The sequence below is a fragment of the Eufriesea mexicana genome, unplaced genomic scaffold, assembly GCF_001483705.2.
Source record: "Eufriesea mexicana isolate 0111107269 unplaced genomic scaffold, ASM148370v2 scaffold3550, whole genome shotgun sequence".
Classification (NCBI taxonomy): Eukaryota; Metazoa; Arthropoda; class Insecta; order Hymenoptera; family Apidae; genus Eufriesea; species Eufriesea mexicana.
Window position 1 is genome coordinate 164210 of NW_016911562.1, and position 27226 is coordinate 191435.

At 38.2% G+C, this 27226-nt stretch overlaps 2 protein-coding genes across 3 annotated transcripts in view; both read right to left on the reverse strand.

Moving 5' to 3' along the window:
- On the reverse strand, positions 1-3646 carry LOC108551003 (UPF0692 protein CG33108). 2 transcript variants are annotated; one of them, XM_017904993.1, is made up of 5 exons: positions 3193-3646; positions 2355-2541; positions 2088-2273; positions 1654-1986; positions 1-1577 (listed from the first exon to the last, which is right to left on the reverse strand). In XM_017904993.1, exons 3-5 carry the CDS (start codon positions 2255-2257, stop codon positions 1376-1378), a joined length of 705 nt encoding a protein of 234 aa, XP_017760482.1. In that variant the 5' UTR covers positions 2258-2273; positions 2355-2541; positions 3193-3646; the 3' UTR covers positions 1-1375. The 2 variants fall into 2 exon arrangements, with proteins under 2 accessions (XP_017760482.1, XP_017760481.1); XM_017904992.1 differs by having other exon boundaries at positions 2088-2541.
- A 2327-nt stretch (positions 3647-5973) lies between these two features.
- Positions 5974-27226, reverse strand: part of ptc (protein patched) — a 95585-nt gene continuing 74332 nt past the window's right edge. The window contains exons 7-11 of the mRNA XM_017905002.1: positions 10443-10850; positions 7670-9508; positions 7090-7578; positions 6732-6855; positions 5974-6598 (exon numbers count right to left, since the gene is read on the reverse strand). Coding sequence (XP_017760491.1) covers positions 6456-6598; positions 6732-6855; positions 7090-7578; positions 7670-9508; positions 10443-10850 — 3003 coding nt within the window. The 3' untranslated portion in view covers positions 5974-6455. The remainder of the gene's footprint in view (positions 6599-6731; positions 6856-7089; positions 7579-7669; positions 9509-10442; positions 10851-27226) is intronic.

Here is a 27226-nt window from a genome sequence, read left to right on the forward strand (position 1 = left end):
TTTTTTTTTTTTTTTTTTTTTTTTTCGACCGTTACGTATCAATATTAGTAAAGACTACGCTCGTACTTTACATACCGGTAGATACATAGTAAAACAAGCATATCGTAGAGTTCTACATAGTAAGATTCTTTCCATAAAGCGCGTTGCTTCCAAGACTTACGGAATAGCGGACTGATATATAACTATATATTTATAAAATTAATATAAATTGTTAATATTTTTAAGTATAAGTTTGCATATTTATATGTACTCGATAAAGAGATTGATATAGCTACCAAGTAATAAATTTAATCCTTGATTTACATGATTTAGGAAAAGTACATCGATTCTGCTTAGTAAGTTTGACAAAATGCGGAAGGACTTCATGCGATAGGTTTTCAATTTGAATTTTAGTATATAAATTCAGACATATAATTTATATAATATCGCTATCTATCGCTATTAGGCAATTTGGAATTTATAAACTACTACTTATGAGTAAAGCTTGAAAGACTGTTTTATGTAAATATAAAAATGATATGTAATAAATCTGAAAGTAAACTACTGAGTTTGTGGATAATCAAAAATTTCTCAGTTCGTATGACACATGGAACTAGCTTATCGTATATAGCCAATATAAAAATTTACTCCGTATCTTAAAAGCAATGCGCCCAACAATCCGGTACAACACACGAACATTAAGTTGTATTGCCTCAAATGCAATTGTGAGACTTTTGCTATAGATTTAGTCTTTATTCACAATGTCAACATAAAACAAAGATTATAATCAGTAATTGAAAATCTACGGTTCCTTGCTAAATAAATATACTTAGATCTTTTCGTTCCGGCTAGTGTTACAATCCCGATAAATCCTAGCTAATACACGTAGATATTAATTTTATGCAGATATTCTTTATAGACTTATTTTTTTTCATCCTCCACGTTTGTCCCTTTCATGCACGTGTACATGCCCATTTTCTCATGTTTGCAGTCAGTACGTGTTGCACCACAGGAAAAGCTCGATACATCGAAACAACGAAAGAAAGAATCTTTCAAACCGTTCAGGTGCATGTAAGTCAAACATATATAATAAATCATTATTTACACTGCGTGTCGGAGCTTAACGAATGTCCATTGATTACATCTAATATCAAATTTGGGGATTTTAATATTCCCCATCGAATGTTGACCAAAAAATGCATTGCAAGTTGAAACATATGTTACTTAAAAGCATTAAGATTTTACAAATAATTAAATTCCGTAGCAGCTGTGCAAACGTTATGCCTAAGTTATGCCTTTGAATATTTACCATATACTGTAACGTGGATACAGTAATATTATAATATTTTCTGTCTTTCGCTGTGATATTAATTACCTACAATTCTTGTACACGATCTTATATGTATGGGTGCAACGCCAGTGCCCTACCGCGCAAACCTCTCTGGCCTCCAACTCCTCCTTTTGGTATTACGTATCCTCCGGCATGTCTAGCTGTTCCTTCCTCCTCCAAATTGCCATTGCTTTCGATTAAATCGCGTAGCGGCCAACAAGCTAAGTGACGTGATTTTCCGTGACGCGCTAAGACATGATATCCTTGTCTAAAATACACATAGTATGGCATGAGAATGTTTACTTTGGATTAAAACGTAAAATTTATAAGAATATATGACATACCTGGATGAAATTAAACCCACAAGTAGGGCCCAATGGGCTTTATGGCCTTTCTTTAAGCATGGAGCATGATTGAAATCAGAATCATATGGAATTAATACCATTGCACCATGAGCCAAAGCATGTGTCAATGTATCTGGGCATTGTTGTAAATCTACTAAGATATCAGGTCTATGGTCTGGTAAATATTCAGCTGCTAATGTGCCCATAAAATCAACACTGTACATTTCTCCATGTTGAGTGAAACCTCTTACACGAGCTTCAGCTAGGAGTTGGCTCACAGAAACTGGTTTTGTGTATTCTTGAGATGCCATAGCAAGTGCAACCAAGCCACACCTATTAAATAATAATGTCATTATTATTATTACTATTTGCATATGTGTGTTGCATCTACAAATAAATTAAAAATATATGTAAATTAAAAATGTGAAACTCACTGTGGTCCATCTTGCAAAATTGGTTCAACTTGACAAAAATATGTAACTTCTGCATCCTTCAATTCAATTCGAGATATCAGCTTTTCAATTTCTGCCTCTGCAGATGTAAGGGTAATTTTGGCCCAAGGAGGCAGGGAGTCTGCATCGCTCACTTCAGTTTTTTCACACATAGGTGCCTCTGGCAAACTTGAGAGAGGTGGAGGCGGTGCTGGCATTTTTCAGTAATAAATATGATACGAACAACTACTTTGTTCGATTAACAAATACCTGGTCGCACGTTACAATGAAATGATGGTAGTTTCCACAGCTATGAAATCATGCACCTACACTTTAGTATTTTCAGTTTGAAAATTGCCATTTCTTAGAGGTATTCTCTTTGCTCACTGGAAAGTTGCATAATGTTTCTTATTCATTGTAAATGCAACCCTATTAGAGGTACTTGAAAAGGTCCAAGCTGAAATATCAAGGAGAAAACAGCATGCGATTTGTAACATACAATGAAAATCATAAATAGCAATTAATCAACAAAGAAATCAAGATAAGATATGTTTAATATTTTAAAATAGTAAAACTTTACATTACAATAAAATAATATATCAATAGTATAATATGTTTATTGTAACAAAACACTTTTTTGTTGTCACTTTACTACGAAAGAAATGCAACGCGACGAAAGCAAGAAACGAAAGTACACAAACACTGCATTATTACAATTGCTTTTATCCATTAGTCATTTAACCTTGAGAAATATGTTGCTATACGGTATCTGTCATAACTCGGTAAACGTGAATTGCAAAAATTTTGAAGAATATCATCAAGAGAAATCGTTCTTGCAAAATCAATTGCGACTCACGATAACTGACAGTAATACTTTACTTCGTTGTGAAATATATTTAATATTTCTTATGGGCTCTAGAACGAGAACGTATTCGCTGCAGAAATTCTAATGGCAGCACATCGCACGATCGACATTGGACAAAATAGCAATTACGATTATATACGTGTCAAATGATGATTACCGATTCAATGTAATACGATTGTTGTACGCGGAAGATGTAATTTAGATCAGATAATCAATTAGACGATCAGTATTTGTTTACCGTACCTAAAATGCAAGAAAATCGCTGCAGCACGATTTTGACGTTTGCACGTCCCCCCTATTCACCCTGTGACTCATGCACATACATTATGTAATTCTTCGGTAGAAATTAGAATTAACACTCAAGTGCATTGACGTGACGATATTAAGAGTACGTTCGGATGCACGACGATTCTCGAACGAACGACTATTACTCCCTCAATACGACTGGAATTTAATCCTTTCTGAGAGCGCTCTCAGGCTGGCATAGCGCACTATGCCTTATTCGCAGGCGTCTGTCACGATATACAGTCTGATAAGAAATTTCTCGTAGGTGCTGCAGTTCCGAAGATGATTCACCAGTTTAGGCAAGTGCATTGTTTGCAAGAACCCTAGCCTCGGGAAATATATTGTTTATCTCTTTTCACTCCGATTCGAACTGAACAGGTGCGGGGATTTCGGTACGTATCGCATGAGACCTTACTCCCATACTGCTGACATAGATAAAGACCTTCATGCAGTTCTGATAGTACTATGAAAGTTGATTGGCTAAGACGTTTCGCATGAGCCAATCGTTACCCAGTACCGATAACACAGAATAGTAGGATGCATCGAAATGCTGCATACACATTGAACATAAGACGATACCATGCGGAAGAATCCAAAATTAAAGATTTGAACTAAAATTTATACGTAATATTTAAAATTTTTATGGGTTTAAATATAATTATAAATTTAATAAATTTTCCGATTAAATAGTAATGTTTAAGTTGGAGTTATTTATTAATTATACTTTATTTTACAGAGTATCGTGACGATTGACATGCGTAGCGGAAAAGATGGCTCCGATTGACCTGAATTTTTTAATTCCACAAAATTTTATTCAGTAAGTATTTTACAAAATTGTAAGTTTATATTACATCTTTTGTTCTGAGTAGTAATTTAAATATCGTATATATCTTATTTTTATAATGTTTTTATTAAAATAAAATTATTCAATGTTATCATAATTCATATTAATATACGATTTAATAAGTGTACACTAATAAGATAATTTTTTCTTTTCTCAGATAACAGTTCTTCTTTCCACTTTCTGTAGAAAATATAGTCTTTGGAGCATTTTAGAAGGTAAATGATAATGTATTAATATTATGCTGAAGTTTTGTCACATGTGAATTTTATTTAATTTAGTTTAACAGCTTAAGTGTTTTTTAAAACATTAATTCGGAATAAGTTTATACAAGTTTGTAGATAAAATGATATTCATGTAAAATGAAAATTTATCATTTAGAGTAAAAGATGATTTCTTCTTTTTGCACATTTTAATTCTAAGAAATTTTTGGCTAAACATTTTGAAAATATGAGAATAAGGAGATAAACAAAGGAATTAGGTGTACTTCAAATTATTATAATATTATCATTATATTTATGTACAAATGAAGATTATAAATCATACAGTTAATTGCTTCTATATTCATTATATAAAAATAATTAGCTTCTATAATATTAAAAGTAGTAGTAAATTAATTGTTGCACCTCCAATTCAATTTATAAACTCAAAACAACTACTGGCTCCATATTTTAAAATAATCAAATGACAAATTTTTAGTTTAGTTGTATTTAAGTAGGAATTTGTGATAGAATTTAGGACATACAATGGAGGTACATTGACTATTCTTTTTCTTATGAAAATGTTTTTTATGCACAATAAAAATTCTACATCTATATAATAGAACATCTTTTTCATTAAATACCTTATCTGCATTCTGTATGTTTACAAGATTGACTTCACATAAAAATACTTCTCTTATTGTACATAATTATGTGACATACCTAACAAAACATAAACATAGATATTAGCTGCAGAATAATATATTACACCTTTTTACATTAGAGGTACGAATTGGATAGATTGACTTATTTTATTAAATTAAGTAACGATTTTATATAAAAATATATAGGGCGACATAAATAATGAAGTATTCACAAATTATCATACGAAATAGGCATTGTACAAAACGAATCGCTTTAAATAGTCGTGATATCAAAGTGAGGACGTAGAAATAAATAATAAATAGATTTTAGATTTAATATCGCTCGAAGTCATATACACACTGCACTATAACTGTTAGCGTATAAAATAAATAGTTATTCGAAATTTTATAATCTTTTTCAAGGCACCACATTGTAGTCGTTGCAAAAATCGTCGCAAAAGAGCTACATCGTCGTAATTACTCCTAAATTAGAAGTTATTCCTAACAGTATTACGTAAACGTAATCTGTAAACCTTCGGTTATCTAAATACCCAAAAGGGTACAAATGATTTAATAAATGTATATTTTATTCATGCCGAAAAAAGTCATGTGTTATTGTCTGTGAAAATCGCAAACTACATATTATACGTATAATACTATTCGTATCTTCTAAAAGAGAAAACGTCCTGATATATATTTCTGACGAATAAACATTTCCAAAAATATATTGCTACTTATACGTTTGTTTCGCATAACGGACTTTACAAGAAGTTATTAGGAAAAATTTTATAGACGTTCGAAACTCTTACATTTTTCAACCTTCGTCGTATTATTAACAATTATAGAACAGACGTTGAAATTTTTCTAGTTCGTAAAATAATATCCTTATAGTTTCATGGAAACTGTCGTATACTTCAGAGCGTAGTAAAGCATTTTCTTTGACGTGCTCCTAAGTCGATTCGTTAAAAATATCGTTTTATTTATCCCAATAAATTATCACACATTCAATACGATAAAATAAAATCACGAATAATCCATTCGTACGTATGGCCCGTATTGAATGTATGATACAAATATAAATGCATCTTTGAGAACATTTATATACAACGTATCACTGCGCGTATCGATTCAGTATTTCTGAGTCATAATACTTTTGTTCTTTAATTCAAAGAAGACAAGCACGTTGTGTCATTAACGATGCGAGAGTACCTGGTAAACTCTGATCATTGGCTTTTCGCGTGGTTCGAAATTTGTCCGCAATATACTATTAACATAAGGGCAGTAAATAAATTCTTTATATTTAATGTACAAAAGATTAAGAGAGCTGAGACATGTCAGGTTTAAGTAAAAACTTTACGCGAACTTATCTCGAATAAAGCCATTGCTATTTAAACTTTGGGTACTCGCACATCGCTATACGTTTTACTAAAAGAGATAGAAGAAAAGAAACTATAAATCTATCCTAGTCAGCCTTCTGTATGTTCCCGCTTTGCATGGTATTTGAGCAGTAGCTGCCGGTCTTCCCGGTACTTATTTTTAATGTTTATTTGGGTTAGAGTCTGAATCCGGTTCAGAACCGGAACCGGAAGACTCCCCAGCATTAACGTTCGCACTGCAGCGCGAGCTCCTTCGGCTACTGGAAGTCGTGTGCCTGCATTTTTCGCTACGATCCATTGTACCTACAATAATTTCACATAGAAATCAGTATCTGCTAGACCATCATCCTTCAGTTATACTAGTTACTTAGCGTGTTACATTGAGAGTAATATAATCACAAGAAACTTTTGGTCAAACATTACTATAGATACTCACTGGTTAACGGTGTATGAACTTCAACCTTTATGTTAGCCGTTGCAGTGACCTTAGTTGTGATATGAGACGTAGATGTCACAGGTGACATTCGACTAGATCCACTTGTATCTGATCCGCTACAGTTCTGTTAGTTAAAAACAAAAGCACACACGTTAATCATGCTTGATGGATTTAGAACATTGGTATTGGATGTGATATTGGGTATAAGTGGTAATAGAAAAATTTTAGATATAAGCAGTTAGAGAAATGAAAAGCAAATGTATGTTCAAAAGCACTCTCAATTCAAGTATGTGTGAAAGAAAATATCAACTGAAAAAGGAAATATTTCAAAACAGTTAATATCAATATTATAACATACCTGATTACCACAAGTTGATGTCGTTTCAACCTTCAACTCTGGCTGAACGATAATGCAAGATTCTTGTGTACTGTGCCACGAATTGGGCTCCTCGGTAATCGTTGTGAGAGAAGGTTCAGCGTGTAACCTAGCGTTATCAATTTTGTATGATCTCCTGGGAGGTGCAGGCGGCTTTGATCTTCTGACGATTGGCGAGGCAGGTGGAGTTGGTGTTGAAATACGATCCGGATGGTCATTGGGTATTACTTCTGGAGATGGTCCAATCAGAGACAGCAGGATAGGGAAAAAGAACAATCCATTCACTAAACCGATCCCAATAAGGCATAGTAACACCAAGAAAAAATATCGAACGATGAAATCAAACTCGGAGAAGGCTAACATCACGACTGCCAGCAAAGTTGTTAATGCTCCATGAATTACAGGTGCATACATGTGTTCCAATGCTAAACGAATCCTACGATCCCTGCTTCCAATACTCGTGATAAAGCTCTACAAAAATAAAAGTAAGCACATTGAATACATAGAAATATATAAAAAATAACGAACTTTATAAATTTAGCTTGCTCGTATTTATACTAACCAGGCAAATGTGCACCGTAAAATGCACGGCAATTCCAACACTGACAACCAATAAAACAGCCGGAACAGCGCTCAGTTTTATGTCGCAGAGACCCATAATTCCAAGGAGCTGTAGAACCACAGCAGCGAGAGAAGTGCCAACTAACAAGGCTGCCCAGAGATTTAGTAGCAGTATTCCAACGACAACGACACTGGCTGTTAAAGCAGCTAATAGTGCAATCCCCAAACAATTTCTTAGATCCATGTATTGTTCCCAAAAAAGAAACGGTATGCCAGATGGAAAATTCGGTAGACCTCGTTCTTCAAACTTTTTGCATAATTTTCTTACACTGCCAATTAACTCGGTAATTTCTTGCGTGTCTGTGAGTTTGTGCAGATAAAATGGCATCTGTGCATACGTCAGAGGCATACTTTTTGGAATCTTCAGCTCGTGATCATTGGTGTAAATCCACTGCCTTGGTTCCGGCCTCAGATTCGCTTGAGAAGCACCGTAAGCCAGGACGTCATTCGATACCCATGCACTCAGATAATTATAAAAGGCTCGCGGATTAATGATCCCCTCGGAATCGACTAGCCTGACTTGAGTGACTAACGACTTGTCGATGGGATTGTCTACGTGGCCAGTTTGCACCAACAGCTTGTAAGCTAGAATTGCCTCGTCGCTGGCGTTCTTGTACCACCTTTCCTGCGTGATGCAGCCATTACTATAATCTTTATCAAACGCATTTTGCAGCCCCTTCAACCAGTCTCTGAACAAACTCAGCCAGAACTCCGGCAAGCCACCATTGTCATTTTTAATCACGTTCTTTATCCTCATGAAGGCATCATGGTACTCGTACAGCAACCTCTGATTATTAGGATACTCGAATTCTCTCTGAGTAACAGCATACATATTATAGAATCCAAAGTGTTTCGCTTGAGCAGCCAGAAAAGCGTGTTCATTGGAGTTCTGTGGGACCAGATCGGTTAACTCTAACCCGTCGTTCACTTTTACAGCTTGCCAGACACTGCCGACCAGAACTGCGATCAGAATCATCATCCCGAAGACCTTGGTCGCGGGCCTGGTGACAAACGGAGCGTAATGCCTCGCAGCCAGTTGAGTCAATGAGAAACTGAGACAATCATCCTGACTGCACCCCGTTAGAGTATCCTCTTCGCTGCACTGCTTATCCAAGTCCACCTCGATATTCCCACCGACCCAGGACTCGTTTTGCACGTTTTGCGACGTCAAGATTTGCGTACAAGTTTCGCGACGTTCAGGTGGGATGGCCCTCGTTACCGTTTGCTTCGCTGTGCCGTTGCTCGCGCGATTATTGTACTTATTCCTGCCAGCATTCGACGGCAGGCAGCAGCAAAGTATGTCCGAGCGTCCTGAACGACGTCTCCTCAAGTCCAGGCTAACCATAGCTGGGAAGACTAGCAGCATCGCGGCCAAGTTGAAGAGTAACAATATACCAGCTTGCAAGCAGAACACTCTGAGCGCGGGGATAGGGATTATCGCCGCTGCGAAGAACGCCGACACGTTGCTGATTCCTGCCAGGAGGACAGACAGGCCGGTCCTTTTCAAAACTACCCCTGTCTGTTCCCCGCTGGGTACTTCGTTTACAGAGAGCTCAGCGTACGTGTGCGTCAATAGGAACATATCGTGAACACCGAGGCCCAGAGCTAAGAACGGCACGATCTGAGTGGTCGCAGCGTTGAAGGGGATCCCCAGGAGGGCGCAGAACCCCAAACCTGCAGCCACGGTCGCGCAGATTAGCATCACACCGGCTATACCCACGCCAGCTTGAGAGCGCACTGGATCCTTCCAGCGAAGAAGGACTATACCCGCGTACAGTATCTGGAAGAGAACAGTTATTCTTATGGTGTGGGTGTAAGTTATAGATAACTATAGTCTTTCCGAAGCTAACAAAAGATTTTTCTCTTTTCAGATGTCGAGCATAAATCTTCCTCTCACGAACGAAAGGTGCCGAAGGATCTTCAGGGTGAGTGTATTTGACCTCTCTTATATCTTTTTTCCGAATAAAATCCCAAGATTATCTGTTGCAGTTTCATAAACCTCGTAATTCCTGTTTGCACATCAGCCAAGGGGTTAAATCCAAATTGAAATTAAACTTCATTTAAACTGGACGAGTCTGATGATAAAATATTCTCTATCTACAAGAATATTGCAACGATAGAAACATTCTGGAATTTTGTATAACCTGGATGACATGCGATTTCTCTAATTTTAAGTTTCGAATTTACTTGTATAAATTGAAAATGGTATGTATTGAAAATAGCTTCCATGGTTACTGAGGTATTTCAATATACGTTATCTTATAAGGTACCTCATATAAAATGGGCTCAGTGCATACCATTCGACTGGTACAAAATTGCGTGAATATTTTATCAGCACTTAACTTGAGTAGATAAAGAGATTACAGATTTCTATTAAGCTCGCGAAATTCCTTTCGAGGCCTGACAGCTGATATGCAAACCAGGTTTGCAGATTACGAAGTAAAATAGGACCCTCGGAATTCCAAAGTAATGGTATGATCTTAATCATATTCGATTCGAAGATCCTTCAAACAGCCCTATTTAGGATCAGAATTCGGATTGCTATTCTGGACAACCAGCAAAGGAATTATATTTTTATCAAATTCCAGGTCTTCCTCTACGTCCTCCACGCAGATAATCTTATCTGACACGGTAAATCAGCTTGCACGTAGCAGATGCGTGCTAACCGTAATAGACCTAAGAAACGTTACTCAGCTCGTAGAATTCGTACTAACCATCAGTGCGCAGCCAATGGCGATTTTCATAACGGACACCTCGCTGTACTTGCCGAGTATGTCGTTCATGGTGGTCGTGCTGAACGCGTACAAATTGTACGGCGCCGATCCGTTCGCGTCCAGATGCTTCTTCACTTGATTGCTGAACGCTCGTTGCCATGTCTCCAGGACCTGGGACGCCTTTTCCTGCGACCAGTCGATGTGATGTACCTTATAGGCGCCGGCGAAGAAATCGTAAAGCTCTCGTTCTCCCATCAGCTGCACAACGGTCTGAAGCGCAGCTGCACGGGTCAAGTGACCGGTCTTATTGTGCTTGGCACCACCGACGAGCAGCTCCTCAGGCCAGTGCATATACTTCGCCGCGAAACCATAACAGCCACCCGTTAATTCGGCTCCTATGTCTGGTACCTGGCGAAACAGATTGCACCGTCTGATGAGTATCCTGTTTAAACGGTGGTTCATGCGTTTCAATATACCCCGTGTTTCAGGGAATAAGGATGCGAAGATAGTATTGAAGATGCAGTACTCGTGGAGAGATAGAGACAATGATAAAGAATGCTCGACCAATGGGGAAACAGAAATTAGCATGGTGACGGCTTAGAAAGTGATCCTACCTTCGATTTCGATAGTTTAAATCGATTTTAAATTTAAGAAAAAGGAGAAGAAATAAAAAAGAAATAGGAAAGATGGAGATGATGTTTAGAAGAAGTAAATGTGCCAAGTAAATATCAAATTCACGGCTTTTTCTTTGTCATAGATCATCATGATGTATCACCTACCATGATGTATCATCTTTCAGAGAAGATCAAGTATTTAAACGGACTTAAGTTTCTTAAGTGGGTATTTTTCAATTCTGTAATGACCCAGTGGTTTATCTCAACTTCAGACTTTTAATCTGATTCGCTTAAAATTAATTTCTGTGGATTTTTACAGATAGCGAAATCTGGTTTAATTATATCGTATACTGTAACAACCTCATCAGCTTTGATACTGTTATTGGAGGAACCATAACATTTGTTCACTTAATTGCCCAGGCGACAGTTGGTCCTTCGAAGAAGGCTTCGTATTAATTGATTTTACGGGGAATTTCAAGCGCATGATCGAGGAAGCGCAATATTTCAAAGGGAATACCACCTGCGACATTATTCCCCTGCGAGTCTCATTAAATGGACACTAATGAATTGTGAGACTATCACAATGCATTCGTTACAGAGGGATAAGCCCCACCACGGTTCATCCTGTCCACGTTATTTATCTTGGCATGATATAGGGAACCATTGGACAACGTCCAAGCAACTAAACGGCGATCGTTTAAAGTCCTCACTGGTATGCTCCTTTTATAGGTCCCCATAAAATCTCGCTGTGAGGTCCGCAATACCCTAGGCCATCCTCTGTCGTCTCACTTACGATCGCGTTTTTATCATTTCCTGGCCCACGAAAGGAACGCCCATTCGATACCCTTTTTCCATTCGGAATCATTCTTTCGACAGGCAAAAGAATTCCTAACGTGACTCTCTGCCGCTTCTAGTCTCGTTCACCATGCGGAACTATTCGTGGATACTTTGATACGTCGATCCATCAAAATGGAGTATGGAATGAGGATTCGTTTATGTATCGAAGGTAATCCAGGTCCGAGGGAATTTTAAATTATGTCAGAAAATTTTTGGGAATCTCTATTAACGAAAAGACAAATTGGGAATAATTTATATAGAAAAGAATTTCGTGTTATTCTTTTTCTTTTTGGAAGTGAGTAAAATAAATTTTTGGAAATCTCTATTAGCGAGAAGACAAATTGGGAATAATTTATATAGAAAAGAATTTCGTGTTATTTTCTTTTTTATTTTTGTTTTGGAAATGAGTAAAATAAATGTTTGAGAATCTCTATTAATGAGAAGACAAATAAGGAATAATTCATATAGAAAAGAATTTCGTGTTATTCTTTTTCTTTTTTTTTTCTTTTTTTTTGGAAATAAGGAAAATAAATTTTTGGGAATTCCTATTAACGAGAAGACAAATTGGGAATGATTTATATAGAAAAGAATGTTGTGTTGCTTCCTTTTTTCTGGAAATGGGTAAAATAAATTTTTGGGAATTCCTATTAACGAGAAGACAAATTGGGAATAATTTATATAGCAAAGAATTTCGTGTTGCTTCCTTTTCTCTGAAAATGGATAAAATAAATTTCTACCAATCTCTATTGAAGTTTCGAGAAGATAAATTGATAATAGTTTTCATAGAAAGGAGTTTCATATATCTCTTATTATCGAATTTTTATTTCCCTTTATTTAGTAAAAATTTGGGTATACTATCTTCCTAGAAAACTCGTGCAAAAATAAAAGAAAGGGTAACGAATCGAAATCGCTTAAATTCTAGGAATGTCTCGTATTAGTCGTACCAATTAGAGATTCCCGTGTATCCGAGTAACTTAAGAAAGTAAATAATGCAGTGGGAATGAAAGAAATATCGTGTGCTTGATATCGCGGGGTGAATGAACTTGGCAAATGCCGGGTGTGAATGAACTTAACGCGATAGGTAAACACGTGTGTTTGGGACAGTACACGTGAGATCAAGTGTGAATGGGTTCTATGAATGCACGTGGAGTTTTGAGCACAAGACACGCGATACGAGTATGCTGTGCATGTTTGATAATTCGAGCTGTGCAACCAAACAACCGAGTACTATAGCGTGTTAATTAATTTTAACAATCAGCTTCAGCATCTCGACCAAGGTCATCTCGATCAACTCCGTATCACTGAACCCTGAAAATCAGGAAAATCATCTCAAACCTAAATCATCTTCCTCAATTTTCAAACGAACTTTCTCATCATGAAATTTCCATTTTTCTTTCAGGAGCTGATGACACGATGAGGAATGATACTGATCGCCACAGACAAATCATAAATCGTCGTAAACGACTGTCAAAATTGCTCACCAACCACGTGTGTAAGTATTGGCTGATAATTATCAATTAATTACCTCACAGCCAAGAAATTTCGAGTTCGTGGAAAATGGCGCCTAGAAGGGAGATTGCAACGACGAAAAACGAAGCCGCAAAAACATGAGGCATCGAGTAAGTCGCATACTAACGAGTCAGTATTAATTACCAGCAATTAATTAGTCGGTTATCGCACATTAAGCAAACGACTGAATCGCGAAGAATTAGCCATTGCTCCTTATTTCTTCGATTGCGAATCCACGATTAGGGTGTGTAACTTTACGGATTTCTCACTGATTTCGACCTGAATGTTGGATCTTAAGAACAGGTATCATTCTATGATGAAATTCAATTTTAAAAAAGATCTTTCAATGCGTGAATTTTTGTAAGAAAAATATTTACTAGTTTAGTGGAAATTTTTATCGATTGGTCTTTGATGTATAGCAGATATCTGTCTGGTAGTTCTTTACTGTAGGATTTTACAATTTTTATTATTTAAATATTCTTCTATCGTAGTATGTTTATAATTGTATTTTTACAATTACAATTGAATATTTTTCCTGCTAGAAGTGTTTAGATGGTATCGAGATGGTGATTGAATAAGATTAAGACTGTATAGGGTAGTGATCTATGGTTTCATTTTAATTTCTGAAATTTTTTAAATCATTTTTATTCAGTGTTTTTGAGCTCTTGAATTATATTTACCTCGGACAGTCATCTTTACCAATTTTCTTACACTCACAATTAGTTCTTTCTAGTTCATTGCTCATCATTTCACAGTAGTCTTATTATTATTCTATTAGGTTCCAATATTAATGCATCTTAGATAGTGCAAAATATATATATCTTGATTTATTAGAAACAAAAAGATAAAGAAACTACAAGGGTAATTCTTCTTAGTCCTAACTCTAGCCCACACGCAGTCTAAGTAGATATTCAACGACCCCATAAAATACAGCATGCAATCGTAAACTTGATAGACCAATCGGCTTCCATTACAACCTCGACATTGTATCTCAATTGAACAAAACAATCCTACAAAGAATCATCGGGTAACCCAAGAATCTCGTACCAAACAGTCTAACATAGAACTTCATCTATAGTTACTCGCAATCATCATCATAGACCAAGAACTACTCACTTGGTGAACACAATCCTATAAACCTCTGGTAACAGAAGAGTCAAAAATAATTTAACACGTGCGACGATAAAACGTAGATAAGTCTTCGAAAACAAGTATCAATTAACCCCAAAATTTCAAGTCATACTAATGTCAATCATGTCAATCACATCGATACAAAATTTCATTTATAGTCACTTACAACTCCTCATCAATATACACCAAGAGTTCGTCACTTGGTGACCACAATCTGTTAGAACTTCGACAACGAAGGGGCCAAAAATAATTTAACGAGTGCAACGATGAAACGCTCATAATTCCCCTCAAAATAGTATTAACCACTTGCGCTACGATTTAACTTTCGGTTGCCGTGCCACGCTCTACAATATAACATGCGATAAGGCGTTACATCGACGTGGTATACACGTCGCTGGCGGCTTTGGAACAAAAGCATCTCGACGTGCGTGGCACGTCTTTATAGCGCAAGTGGTCGATTAACCTAAAAATTTCAAGTCATACTAATGTCAATCACACTGATACAAAATTTCACCTATAGTCACCTACAACTCCTCATATTAGCATAGACCAAGAATTCGTCACATAGTGGACACAATTCCATAGACCTCTGGCATCAAAAGAATCAAAAATAATTTAACCCTCATAATTCCCCCCAAAATAGTAGCAATAAGCCTAAAAATTTCAAGGTATCAAAATTTCGTGATGTCAAAACCATACCGATACAGTCGCCACTAAAACTAACGCGAAACTTCGTCTACAGTCACCTACTGCAATCACCGTCAGCGTAGTCGAAGAACTCGTCACTCGGTGAACAGAGTCGTATAGAATTTCGGTAACGAAGGGGTTGAACGCGATCCGACACTCGCGACGACCAAATATCCGTCTTCCGGTCGCTTACGCAACGCGAAGAAGAGGTCGTGGACCTCGCGACGCGACACCCGCGCACCAGCACAGGGGGCGCAGGTAACACTAGAGCCCACCCACGGCGATTATCGCGTGTCTCGAGTATCGATCCCAGACGCCGTGATCCGTCACGATATCTTGTTCGCCGATTTTTCGAAAACCGCCCCGTGAACCACGATACGGGACAATTTGTTCGCCGTGCACGCGCGCGCCGCGGGCAGATTGCGATCATGATGGGTGATTCTGATCGAATTGCACGCGCGATATCGTGTTCGATGGTTCGCCGTTTCTTGCGAATCTGCAAATGGATTTGGTTTCACCATCGCTACGGGGTACTATGGCGTGCAGAAGTAAGTACTTATAATTGTAACCTCGTCCCGAGAATATATACTAATATATTTTTCTCTCCTTTTTCGTGATACTTAAAATTGGCGAAGATTAAAAGAATTTAAAAATTGGGGGAAAATATTTCAAAATTTTTCAAAAGTTTCAAAAGATTGTTTTCAAAATTACGCTAATTTCAATTCGAGATGCGAGTTTATGTTAACAGGTGCGAATGTGTTAAGAAGTAGTTCGAGAAAAGTTTGAGAAATCTCATTTAGGAATAATCGAGCAAGAAATATGGGTCAGCTGTGGTTCTTGTTTTAAATTTTCAAGTTCCCGTGAAAACGCGTAAAATTGGATGTTAAATTTTGGAAAGTACAAATCGTTGCATTAAAGTTTAACTTCGCTCGCGAGTTTCTTAAATTAAAGGCTTTGTCACTTGTACCACTTTTGCCCCGAGCCTCTGAATTATGGGATTTTTGCGAATGCGTGTACGTACACAGTGGCGTGATACACGAAACTGACAAGAAATTGATCCACTTTTTTACGTCTCCGAATTTCTCCGTTAAAGAATTATCATCTTCTTGGAAATAAGCTAAAATATTTCAGTTCAGATGATATTTCGTTTCGTTTTCCGAAATTAAGGAACTCATCGTGGTCCCCTGTTCTATCGAATAACTATACCTGGTCGCTATTTAAAATTCAGCCTAACTTCACATAAACGAACACCGATACTGTGTATAAGATGTCAAATGTCAATTTGAAAATTTTTCATTTTCTCAAACAAAATTAAGTTGCTCATCGTGGTTCCCTGTTCTATCGAATAACTATACCTGGTCGCTATTTAAAATTCAGCCTAATTCCACGTAAACAAACACCGATACTGTGTATAAGATGTCAAATGTCAATTTGAAAATTTTTCATTTTCTCAAACAAAATTAAGTTGCTCATCGTGGTTCCCTGTTCTATCGAATAACTATACCTGGTCGCTATTTAAAATTCAGCCTAATTCCACGTAAACAAACACCGATACTGTGTATAAGATGTCAAATGTCAATTTGAAAATTTTTCATTTTCTCAAACAAAATTAAGTTGCTCATCGTGGTTCCCTGTTCTATCGAATAACTATACCTGGTCGCTATTTAAAATTCAGCCTAATTCCACGTAAACAAACACCGATACTATCAAATTATTCGTATTTATTATACTTCGCTTCATATTGACTCGAACCACCAAACTTATGTCAAAGAGGGTATATAAACCTTCGACATAAAATTTCATACCTATGCCATCCACATAAACAAACATCGACAGTAACCATTCGTATTTATTATACTTCGCTTCATATCGACTCGAACCACCAAACTTATGTCAAAGAGGGTATATAAAAGTTTGACATAAAATTCCATATCTGTGCCATCCACATAAACGAATATCGATACTAACCATTCGTATTTATTATACTTCGCTTCATATCGACTCGAACCACCAAACTTATGTCAAAGAGGGTATATAAAACTTTGACATAAACTTCCATATCTGTGCCATCCACATAAACGAATATCGATACTAACCATTCGTATTTATTATACTTTGCTTCATATCGACTCGAACCACCAAACTTATGTCAAAGAGGGTATATAAAACTTCGACGTAAAATTTCATATCCATGCCAATAGATGGCACCAATAGAGAGGACATCTCTTCGATTCCTCAAGCATCTCAAAGAATTTCCGACTTAGGTCGATAAAACTGTTATATCTGACAATTACCGTGACTCGAATACCCTAATTTCGTCAATATGGAGGTGAAAAGCGAATTGCGAATTTTACAATCGAATCGCGAGGTTCGCCAAAGATCTCGAGCCCTCCGCATCCCCAGAGTTGCATCGGGCACTTTGATCCTCCATTCTCGTAATGTTTCTCTCCTCGTTTCTTTCTTCCTTACCTCTCCTTTTTTCCCCATTTTTCGAGACACACCGTCGCAACTTTCTCTCGTCCGTGTGCTTTTTATATCTCGCGATCACCTGCACAAAGGCCGGTGGCCGCTTCGCGTTGAGTATAAAATATAGAGGGCCCGGCGACGCGGATGCTACCGGATGTCGGGCCGGCATACCAAATAAAGGCCGGCGAACGTGATTCTACCTGTGATTCGGACGGCAGACGCGTTGCACGCGGACGTCGCGTTACGTAATTCCACGAACGGCACACTATGCGTGTGTCACGGAACCGTGGACGCGCTACTGGCACGCTTTTCTTGTTTTTCTCCGCGTGTCCGAGAGCTGCGCGATGGTCGCCGACGGCGGAACCGGTAGTCGTCTTATATTCCACTCGAATCGCACCTGGACGGCTCTTCCTCTTCCTCCTGTGCTTCGACGCTTTTTGTCGGTATCGAGGATTCACTTCCGGTACGCCGGACGCTCCACGTTTTCGTGCAAGAGGGACTTCGTTGTTTCCGGTCGAAGTTGGGTGACTGTATTGTATGCGAAAGTATTGTACGTGATAGTATTGTATGTGATAGTATTGTATGTGATAGTATTGTACGTGATAGTATTGTACGTGATAGTATTATGCGTGATAGTATTATGCGTGATAGTATTGCATGTGATAGTATTTTATGTGATAATATTGTATGTGATAGTATTGTAGGTGATAGTACTGCACGTGATAGTATTTTATGTGATAATATTGTATGGGATAGTAATGCACGTGATAGTATTGTAGGTGATAGTATTGTAGGTGATAGTATTGTAGGTGATAGTATTGTATGTGATAGTAATGCACGTGATAGTATTGTATGTGGTAGTACTGCACGTGATAGTATTTTATGTGATAATATTGTATGTGATAGTAATACACATGATAGTATTGTATGTGATAGGATTGCACGTGATAGTATTATATGTAATAATATTGTATGTGATAGTATTGCACGTGATAGTATTGTAGGTGATAGTACTGCACGTGATAGTATTTTATGTGATAATATTGTATGGGATAGTAATGCACGTGATAGTATTGTAGGTGATAGTACTGCACGTGATAGTATTTTATGTGATAATATTGTATGGGATAGTAATGCACGTGATAGTATTGTATGTGGTAGTATTGTAGGTGATATAGTATTGTAGGTGATATAGTATTGTAGGTGATAGTATTGTATGTGATAGTAATGCAGATGATAGTATTATATGTGATAGGATTGCACGTGATAGTATTGTATGTAATAGTATTGTACGCGATAGTAGTTGCAAAGTAGTCTAAATTGAAATATGTATACACTCCGTTTGGAAACATCGAAAGCACTTTCTTGCACCCTTTGCACTCGAAAAGCAACCAGTCAGTCGCCATATAATAAATTTCTGAAGATCGGTATTAATTACTATATCAAATTTAATAAAATACCATCGGCTGTATAGCAGACCATACTTCAAATTGTATTTTCCTTGTATACAACAATCGTCGAGTGCAGGGGGTTGAATGCCTTAGACGCGTATACTATTAGAAGGTCCGGAAGTTATATATATAGGAAGTCGATGTTTTGCGAGGACTTGCGAGAAATTCCTCGAACCTCCTCTAGTTGGAATCCATCTAGTGGCGAGGATAAGAATGATGGTCGCTACAAACATATGTAGTCTTTGTCCATCCTGTTACTAGAACTCGAAGAAGTGCAAACCTATATATATATGTGTACGTTCTGCAAGTCCCTTAGTAGTCCCCACCGAATTTTCCAATTTCCAAGACCCATTTGACCAATATACAAACATTCACGATTTCCACGATCGTTTATCCCCGCGTTTCACGATTCCACGTACGCATCTCAGGCCCAGGCCTAGCAAGACAACAAAGCTGATCACAGATCGCGCGTTACGAATCCGATTCGTTGCCCCAGACCCATGTGGCCGACCAAATGGACGAACCGTGTCCGCTTCGTCCCGAGCACAGTGCAGCTGTTCATCGCGTTAACGATTTTCCCAGGAAGACGGTCCCCGTTGGCTCAGAGGCTCGCGTATCTGCTCCGGATCGACGATTTTATCGATCCCTCGGCTACCATGAGGCCTTCATTAATTATGCGATCGGCATGGATCGGATAATAATTCCATTAAGCACTCATGAAAAGCAGGAATCTTTAAAAGGCCGCAGGCTAGGCCGAGTCTCTCCTTTAGGAAGCGGCATCGTCCACGGATCTCGGGGCCCTAACGAGCCAGCACTCCGTGGCCCCTCTGCACGTGGTGAAACACAGTCGTGCCGGTACGACGAGGTTTACCCTGCGCCACCCTGACCACCGGCAACTAGCTTTTAATTGATCCGCGGCCGCAATTAAGCTGGGCAAACGTCTCCACGGCTAAGAGCTTAATCGTCAATAGATCCACGCGTGTCCGTTTGCTCGAGAATTTTAGGCTTTCAGGAATACCTCGCTGTTTGGGTCCAGGTGACCAGCCTGCTCTCGTTCGCTTCCTGCAGTGCTAGAGATCACGCACGCTTTGAGAACTGAGATCAGCTGCTTAAAAGATTCCTCAGCTTTTGCTAACTAGTGTCAAACGAGCAGAGGGATCTGGAATTTTTCGAACCGGGGGTTCTGGTTGACAATCTGTACCGTGATACATGAAACCTTTGCACAGGTTCATTATCAATATTAATATTTGGAAATTGAAATTTAATATTACATAATATTTATTTTAATTATTTTTACTAAAGGAGCACAAATTCCCTTTTGTACGTGACTACCAATAGCAATAATAGCTCTTACTCCAGTTTCATCTTTAGTTCACAGTTCAACATTAGTTACACCCAGAATTTATTTAATGATTCGTTATGTAGAATTATTAAAATGAAATTTAAACAATTTTAAGATTAACAATATTATATTCTAGAATTTCAGCCAGGTTTGAATTAGGTATTAAAAACATTGTTGCATATTCAACTTTAAGACAATTTTATGAATAAATTTAAATTCGAGGTACATCGTGAGGATTTTTGGAATAGTAGTAGTATCTATGATTTTCAATTAGGATGTCTTGGAAATGTTTGAAATTAGCTACTTGACTCGAACCTAACCTAACCCAAACCTCTTTTCTAACCTAGAGATTCGAAATTACCAACGTGACACAAATACACCCCAAACCTAACCCAAGACAGATCCAAAGCCTATCTTATGTCAATTCCTGAAACCTAAACTTCTTTCAGACTTCCGAGCCTCGAAATCCTCGACAACCACGTGACGAAGAATTCCGAGCGAAGTGAAACGAAAATAGCACACAGGGTATATACCCGAGGCATCCACTGGTACCCTCCCCATTGCGCGCAAGCTTCGAGGGGACGTTCTGTGCCCGCAGCGACGTCGGATGGCCCGGGAGAGGGCTGAGTGCACCACGTGGCCATTAAGTGTAATTACCTTAAGTACGGGCGCGCGTACGTCGTATGGAAATAGAAGTAGAAATGAGGGGCCACGGAGGAGGGGAGAGTCGAAACGAACCGGGTGAAGATCGGAACCCTGCATCGAGGGGTGCAAGGAGAACGGAGGAACAGAGGAGAGGAGAGACTCTCTTCCTATATGACATAAATCCACGCTTTCGATTACATAAAATTAATTGGCCGCGCCTTGTATCTCCCCCTCTTCATCCCTCTTCGCCCCCTTTGCTCCTCGAGCTCGCGTGTACTCGAGAGCCTAGAGTTCTCTGGCTCGAGTATCGTGCCGGAGAGAGAAAGAGAGAGCTTACGTGCCGCAGTTTTGTATATAAATTTCATTGTGCCTTTCCTCTCGTCTTTCGTGCGTCGTTCCGTTCCTTTATCGGCCGCGTGAAATGGTAATCTCGCGGAGGCACCGGCGAAGTGGAAGAGGGAAGAGGAGAGAGGCAATTTGACGGAGTCGTAGCTCGAAAGAGGTACTCGCAATAACGCGCCTCGATATCTTCGAGAAAGTACAAAGGGGAAATGCGGACTCGGCGAGGAAGCTATTAAACCCCCTCGATATGGCGCTCGTTCGCCGCGCAGTGTCACTTCCACGTAGCACGTGGTTTATAATGGAGATTATTATGGGTTAGGTTCGAAGAAAGTATTATAATTAAGTATTATAAAGTATTACGTTACTCGGCCGCGTTATTTTGTAATAACGTAGTATTATAATTAAGCATTATAAAATATTACGCTACTCGGGCGTAAGCATTATTATAATTATGCATTATAAAATATAATGTTACTCGGGTGTAAGTATTATTTTGTAATAGGGTATCACTGTAATTAAGTGTTATAAAGTATTATGTTATACGGGTGTAAGTATCGCTTTATAATAAAGTGTTATTATGGAGCTTCAATTAAAGTTTTATAATAACACTTTATTATAGTTATTACAGTTACAGATATAATATTTTGGTTAAACTTTTTATGGGGAAACTGGTGTCACTTCCACGTAGCACGTGTTTTATAATGGAGTATTATTATGAAGGGTTGTAAGGGGAGATTATTATAATCAGCTATTATAAAGTATTACGTTTCCCGAGCGTGAGTATCATTTTGTAATAATACTTCATTATAGTTGTTACGGTTATAGTTGTAATACCTTGTTTACGTTTTACTATAAAATATCGTATATATTTATAATCAGGTATTCGTGCGAATAGTTTATAATTATAATATATTCAAGTACACAGTGCTATAGTGTTCAAAAGACCCATTGCACTGTGCAATTGATACTGCGTTTGAACCCTATCCCTCTAACTTGTCAATCTTTCAATGTTTCAGATAAACCAGGCACGATTACGTCACTTGGCATCATTCGAGGAGACTTTTCCAACAACGTCCAGCACTCGCATGGTCAACCCAAGGAATTGCACGAGAGGTGACAGACTACTCGCAGCCAAGTCCATAGACAGCCGGCTAAAGATAACAGAAGAGCGTGTAGGCACACACTGTCGGCGATTCTCGACTTTCGTGTAATAACCAGCTTTCACTTCTGAACTAAGCAGTTTCGAGTTTTAAAAAATATCGGAGAAACGCGACGCGTAATTCAACGATTATTCGAAGCAACGTTTCCCGATAATTTCAAACGTCACATTTCGTTCATACGGAATAAGTAAACACGTAAGAGTCATCAAGTACCTGCGCCATACTTCGTAATACCGTAACAAGTTGGCGTAACAGGAGGCCGATCCTACAATTTGTACCTCGTCGATTTGCCAACATTATTAGCGAAGTGAATTATCGCGCGAGTGTTGCCGTGTAATTTGCATGACGACAAAGAAACGCGAACGCTGGCGGAATATTTCGTCGGTAGCATAATTCAGGCACGACCCGCTATAGTTCTCTCTGGAAGAGGCAGAAGAGGAGAAAAAAGCGAAGAAAAAGGAGAATAAAAGGAAAAGAGAAGAAGGAAAAGTAATTTTGCAACATCGACTGCGAATGCGTTAATATACCGTATTACCCTAATTAACCCGTCTGCGTGGAAAAAAGGAGGAAACTCGGTGGTAGCCGGGAACGTTGGCCGACCACCGGGGCACCAATCGCAATCAATCAAACCCAAATTTCTCCCTAATTACACGTTCACTCCCGAAGACGATTCAGCCGGGTCTCCACCGTCATTACGCTAGAATTTCAACGGACAAGCCTGTCATTTCGCGTTTCCGCGTACGGACCGGGCTCTCTACTTCCTATCTGCCACTGTTCCGAGAAGCGATCGCGGGCTGCGCGTCGTTACGCGCGATCGTGATCGCTTCGTGCACGCGCGATCGTCGCGGAATCCCGGCCGTATGTTAATGACCAGCGAAACCGACGGCCGCGTAATGTGTCGGCTACGAAAAAGTACACGTAATGCTAGTGTGCAATGTCGACGGCGGCGGCGCTGCTGACCACCCGGCGCGCAGCAATAATGGCGCGCGTCTCTCGATTTTATTATTTTAATGCCGCCGCGGCCCACGCGACTCGCATAACGCATTCGTCCGCTCATGGCAATCGTTTCATTCACCGCCCGCTTTCTGTACAGGCCTCTGCCCCGTTTCCCACTTTACGACCGAAAATTGATCGTTTCGCGACCGCGTTATGGGCCCGCGTGAAATTTGCACCGCGGACACACGAGATGATGCCCCACTGGCCAACGCTGGCGACGTGATCGCGGCCGGTTCGGAGGTTAGGACGATGGAATTGTTTCGGGGAGACGCAGAATTAGTTCGAATGGTAATTATTTACAGGAAAGGGATCTCACGAATTTCGATGATATTTTAATACGGTTGGAGGTTAGGACGATGGAATTGTTTTGGGAGACGCAGAATTAGTTGGAATAGTAATTATTTATAGGAAGGGGGTCTCACAAACTTTGACGATTTTTTAACACGGTTGGAAGTTACGACGATGGAATTATTTTGGGGAGACGCAGAATTAGTTGAAATGATAATTATTTAGAGGAAGGGGGTTTCATAGATTTCCATGATGTTTTAATACGGTTGGAGGTTAGGACGATGAAATTGTTTGGGAGAAACGCAGAATTAGTTGCAATGGTAATTATTTAGAGAAAAGGGGGTCTCGCAGATTTTGTCGATTTTTTAATACGGTTAGAGGTTAGGACGATGGAATTTGTTTCCAGGAAGCGAAAAATTAGTTGGAATGATAATTATTTAGAGGAAGGGGGTTTCATAGATTTCGATGATATTTTAATACGGTTGGAGGTTAGGACGATAAAATTGTTTGGGAGAGACGCAGAATTAGTTGGAATGGTAATTATTTAGAGAAAAGGGGGTCTCACGATTTTGTCGATTTTTTAATACGGTTAGAGGTTAGGACGATGGAATTTATTTCCAGGAGGCGTAGAATTAGTTGGAATGGTAATTATTTATAGAAAAGGGGCCTCACCGATTTCGACGATTTTTTAATACCTTTTATAAATCGAAATTTTGAATAACTAGGTAATTTTGTCTAATACGACGGGAAAGAATATACATTTTATTTTATTTTACAACTATGAAAGGGTAAATTTACGCGTTATAGGAGTACCGAGTTATATATGGGGACTTACTGTGTTTATAACTCGTTTATACGACTTCGGTGAATAAGTGAGGTACCATATGGGCTATAAAAAATCTCGCCATGTCGACGTGGGTTATTTAATATTCTTTCCTTGATATAATGCCATCTTTAGGTAGCGGAAACAACATTTTTCTCGCGAACCAATATCTTTTAGGAGAATATAGGAAATATTTTCTTACGGAATTAAAGAAGAATTAATAGAGCCGATTAATAGTCTCGGAAATAACTTTCTATTAACAGGCATGTGTTATAATTAATTCCATAGATCAAAAAATAGAAATTTATTTTAAATAGTAAATTTTAAGCATCGATCAAATATTTTATTATTAAAATTCAACAAAATTTTTTAAAGAACAGTTAATTACTTTGATCCGTGAACGACTGAAATTCGAAGGTAGACGAAGGTAGACGAAGAAAAGATTGGTACAATTGATTGATACGAATGAAAATATTCGAGTCCCTACCTACAGGGAGAGAAAACATAGGTTACGAAGAAGAATCGGTGGAATAAATTGATAAACGTGAGAATGTCTGAAGGTATTATGTGAGAAGGCTCGATTGAAGCTGATTGATAGGAATGAAAATATTTGGGTACAGCTGAACGAATGTGTCAGAGTAAGAATTGGTATAATAACCTGATAGAAGGAAAAATATTCGGGTATAGCCGAGTGAATGCATAGGTGGAGGAATCGGTAGGGTCGATTGAAAGCAGTGAAAATATTTGAAAGAGAGAGTTGCCTACGCGTACCGGTTACCTAAATTGCACCTCATCAATTCCTTGTCTCGTCGAGGTTTGATCGATTCTCATCGATAAATTACATCTTGTTTCCAGCGTGTTAGAAATGTTTTAAAGAATCAACCACGATTGATGTAACTTCTGATCGATTCGTGTTGTCGATGATAATTAAACCGTGTAGTTTTATTGCGTGTACTCGATGGTACATGCCTTTAAGGAACATGGTTATTATACTTTTGCTTTTGTCCAACACCATTTGCGTTCAATCGACTCGTTGAAAGGTTTATCAGACATTATCGAAAGTTCCCAAAATTTGGTAAAACAGAAATTATAATTTTTTTTATTTTAACCTAAATCACGATTTTGTAAAACTTTCGTTGAAAATTTCGCATTCAACGTTATTGGTTTAATCACTTCTCTTCGTGATTTTTCTTCTGATATACGGATAATTATTTTTCCAATTATTTCATTATTCTATTTTTGTAAGATTCTAATTCTTTTTCATTCACCGGTTATTTGGACGTGGTAGGTCTATTATTGAAATCACAAAGCAATTGTTATGGAAGCCATAGTATCATTATTCCATATTTCTAAAATTCTAATTCTTTTTCATTCACCGGTGATTTGGCTATGCTGGGTTTAGTATTAAAAATTCAAAGCAATTGTCACGAAAGCTATACACTGTTATTATTCTATTTTTATAAGATTCTAATTCTTTTTCATTCACCGGTTATTTGGACGTGGTAGGCTTATTATTAACGTCCTAAAGCAATTGTTACGAAAACCATAGTATCATTATTTAATTTCCTCAAAATTCTAATTCTTTTTCATTCATCTATCATATGATCGTAGTAAATTTAGTATTAAAAACTCAAAGCAACTGTCACGAGAGCCATACCATCATTATTCCAATTTTCTAAGATTCTAATGCTTTTTTCATTCATCGGTCATTTCACCATGGTAGATTTAGTATTAAAAGCCCAAAGAAATTGTTAGGAAACCCATACTATCATTATTACATCGTCTCAAAATTCTAATTCTTTTTCAATCATCGATCATTTAATAGTGGTAGATTAAGTATTAAAAACTCAAAGCAAGTATTAAATCATTTTCATCATAGATCGTTTGGTAGTGGTAAATTTATTATTAAATACCCAAAACTACACTATCATTCTCATTTTTCTAAGATTCTAATTCTTTTTCATTCGTCGATCATTTAATCATAATACATTTAATATTAAAAGCCTAAAGCAGCTGTCATGAAAGTCACGCCATCATTATACAATATTTCTAAAATTCTAATTCCTTTTCATTCATCGATCATGATACATTTGGTATTAAAAATCCAAAGCAACTGTCACGAAATTCATACCCCCATTATTCCATTTTTCCAAGATTCTAATTCCTTTTCATTCACCGGTTATTTGACCGCGATCGGTCTAGCGTCAAAAACCTCGAAGCAATTATCACAGAAGCCTTACCATCAATTGTACACCCGTGACCAATTACCGATTCAACCAGTCGCTCAAAGTAACCAACACCCTCGTCGATCCCCTTCCTCTGTCACCCATCGCAAGCACCCCTCGCTACAAACCGCTCACGTGCACGATTTACGTCCACTTCCTTCGCGCTTCCTGTTCGACAGATTCTCCCGCAGATACCTCACGCGCTTCCTTCCACCCCGTCACACCTCGAGCACGGAAACCAACGACGGGAAAGACGAAATCGGCATTC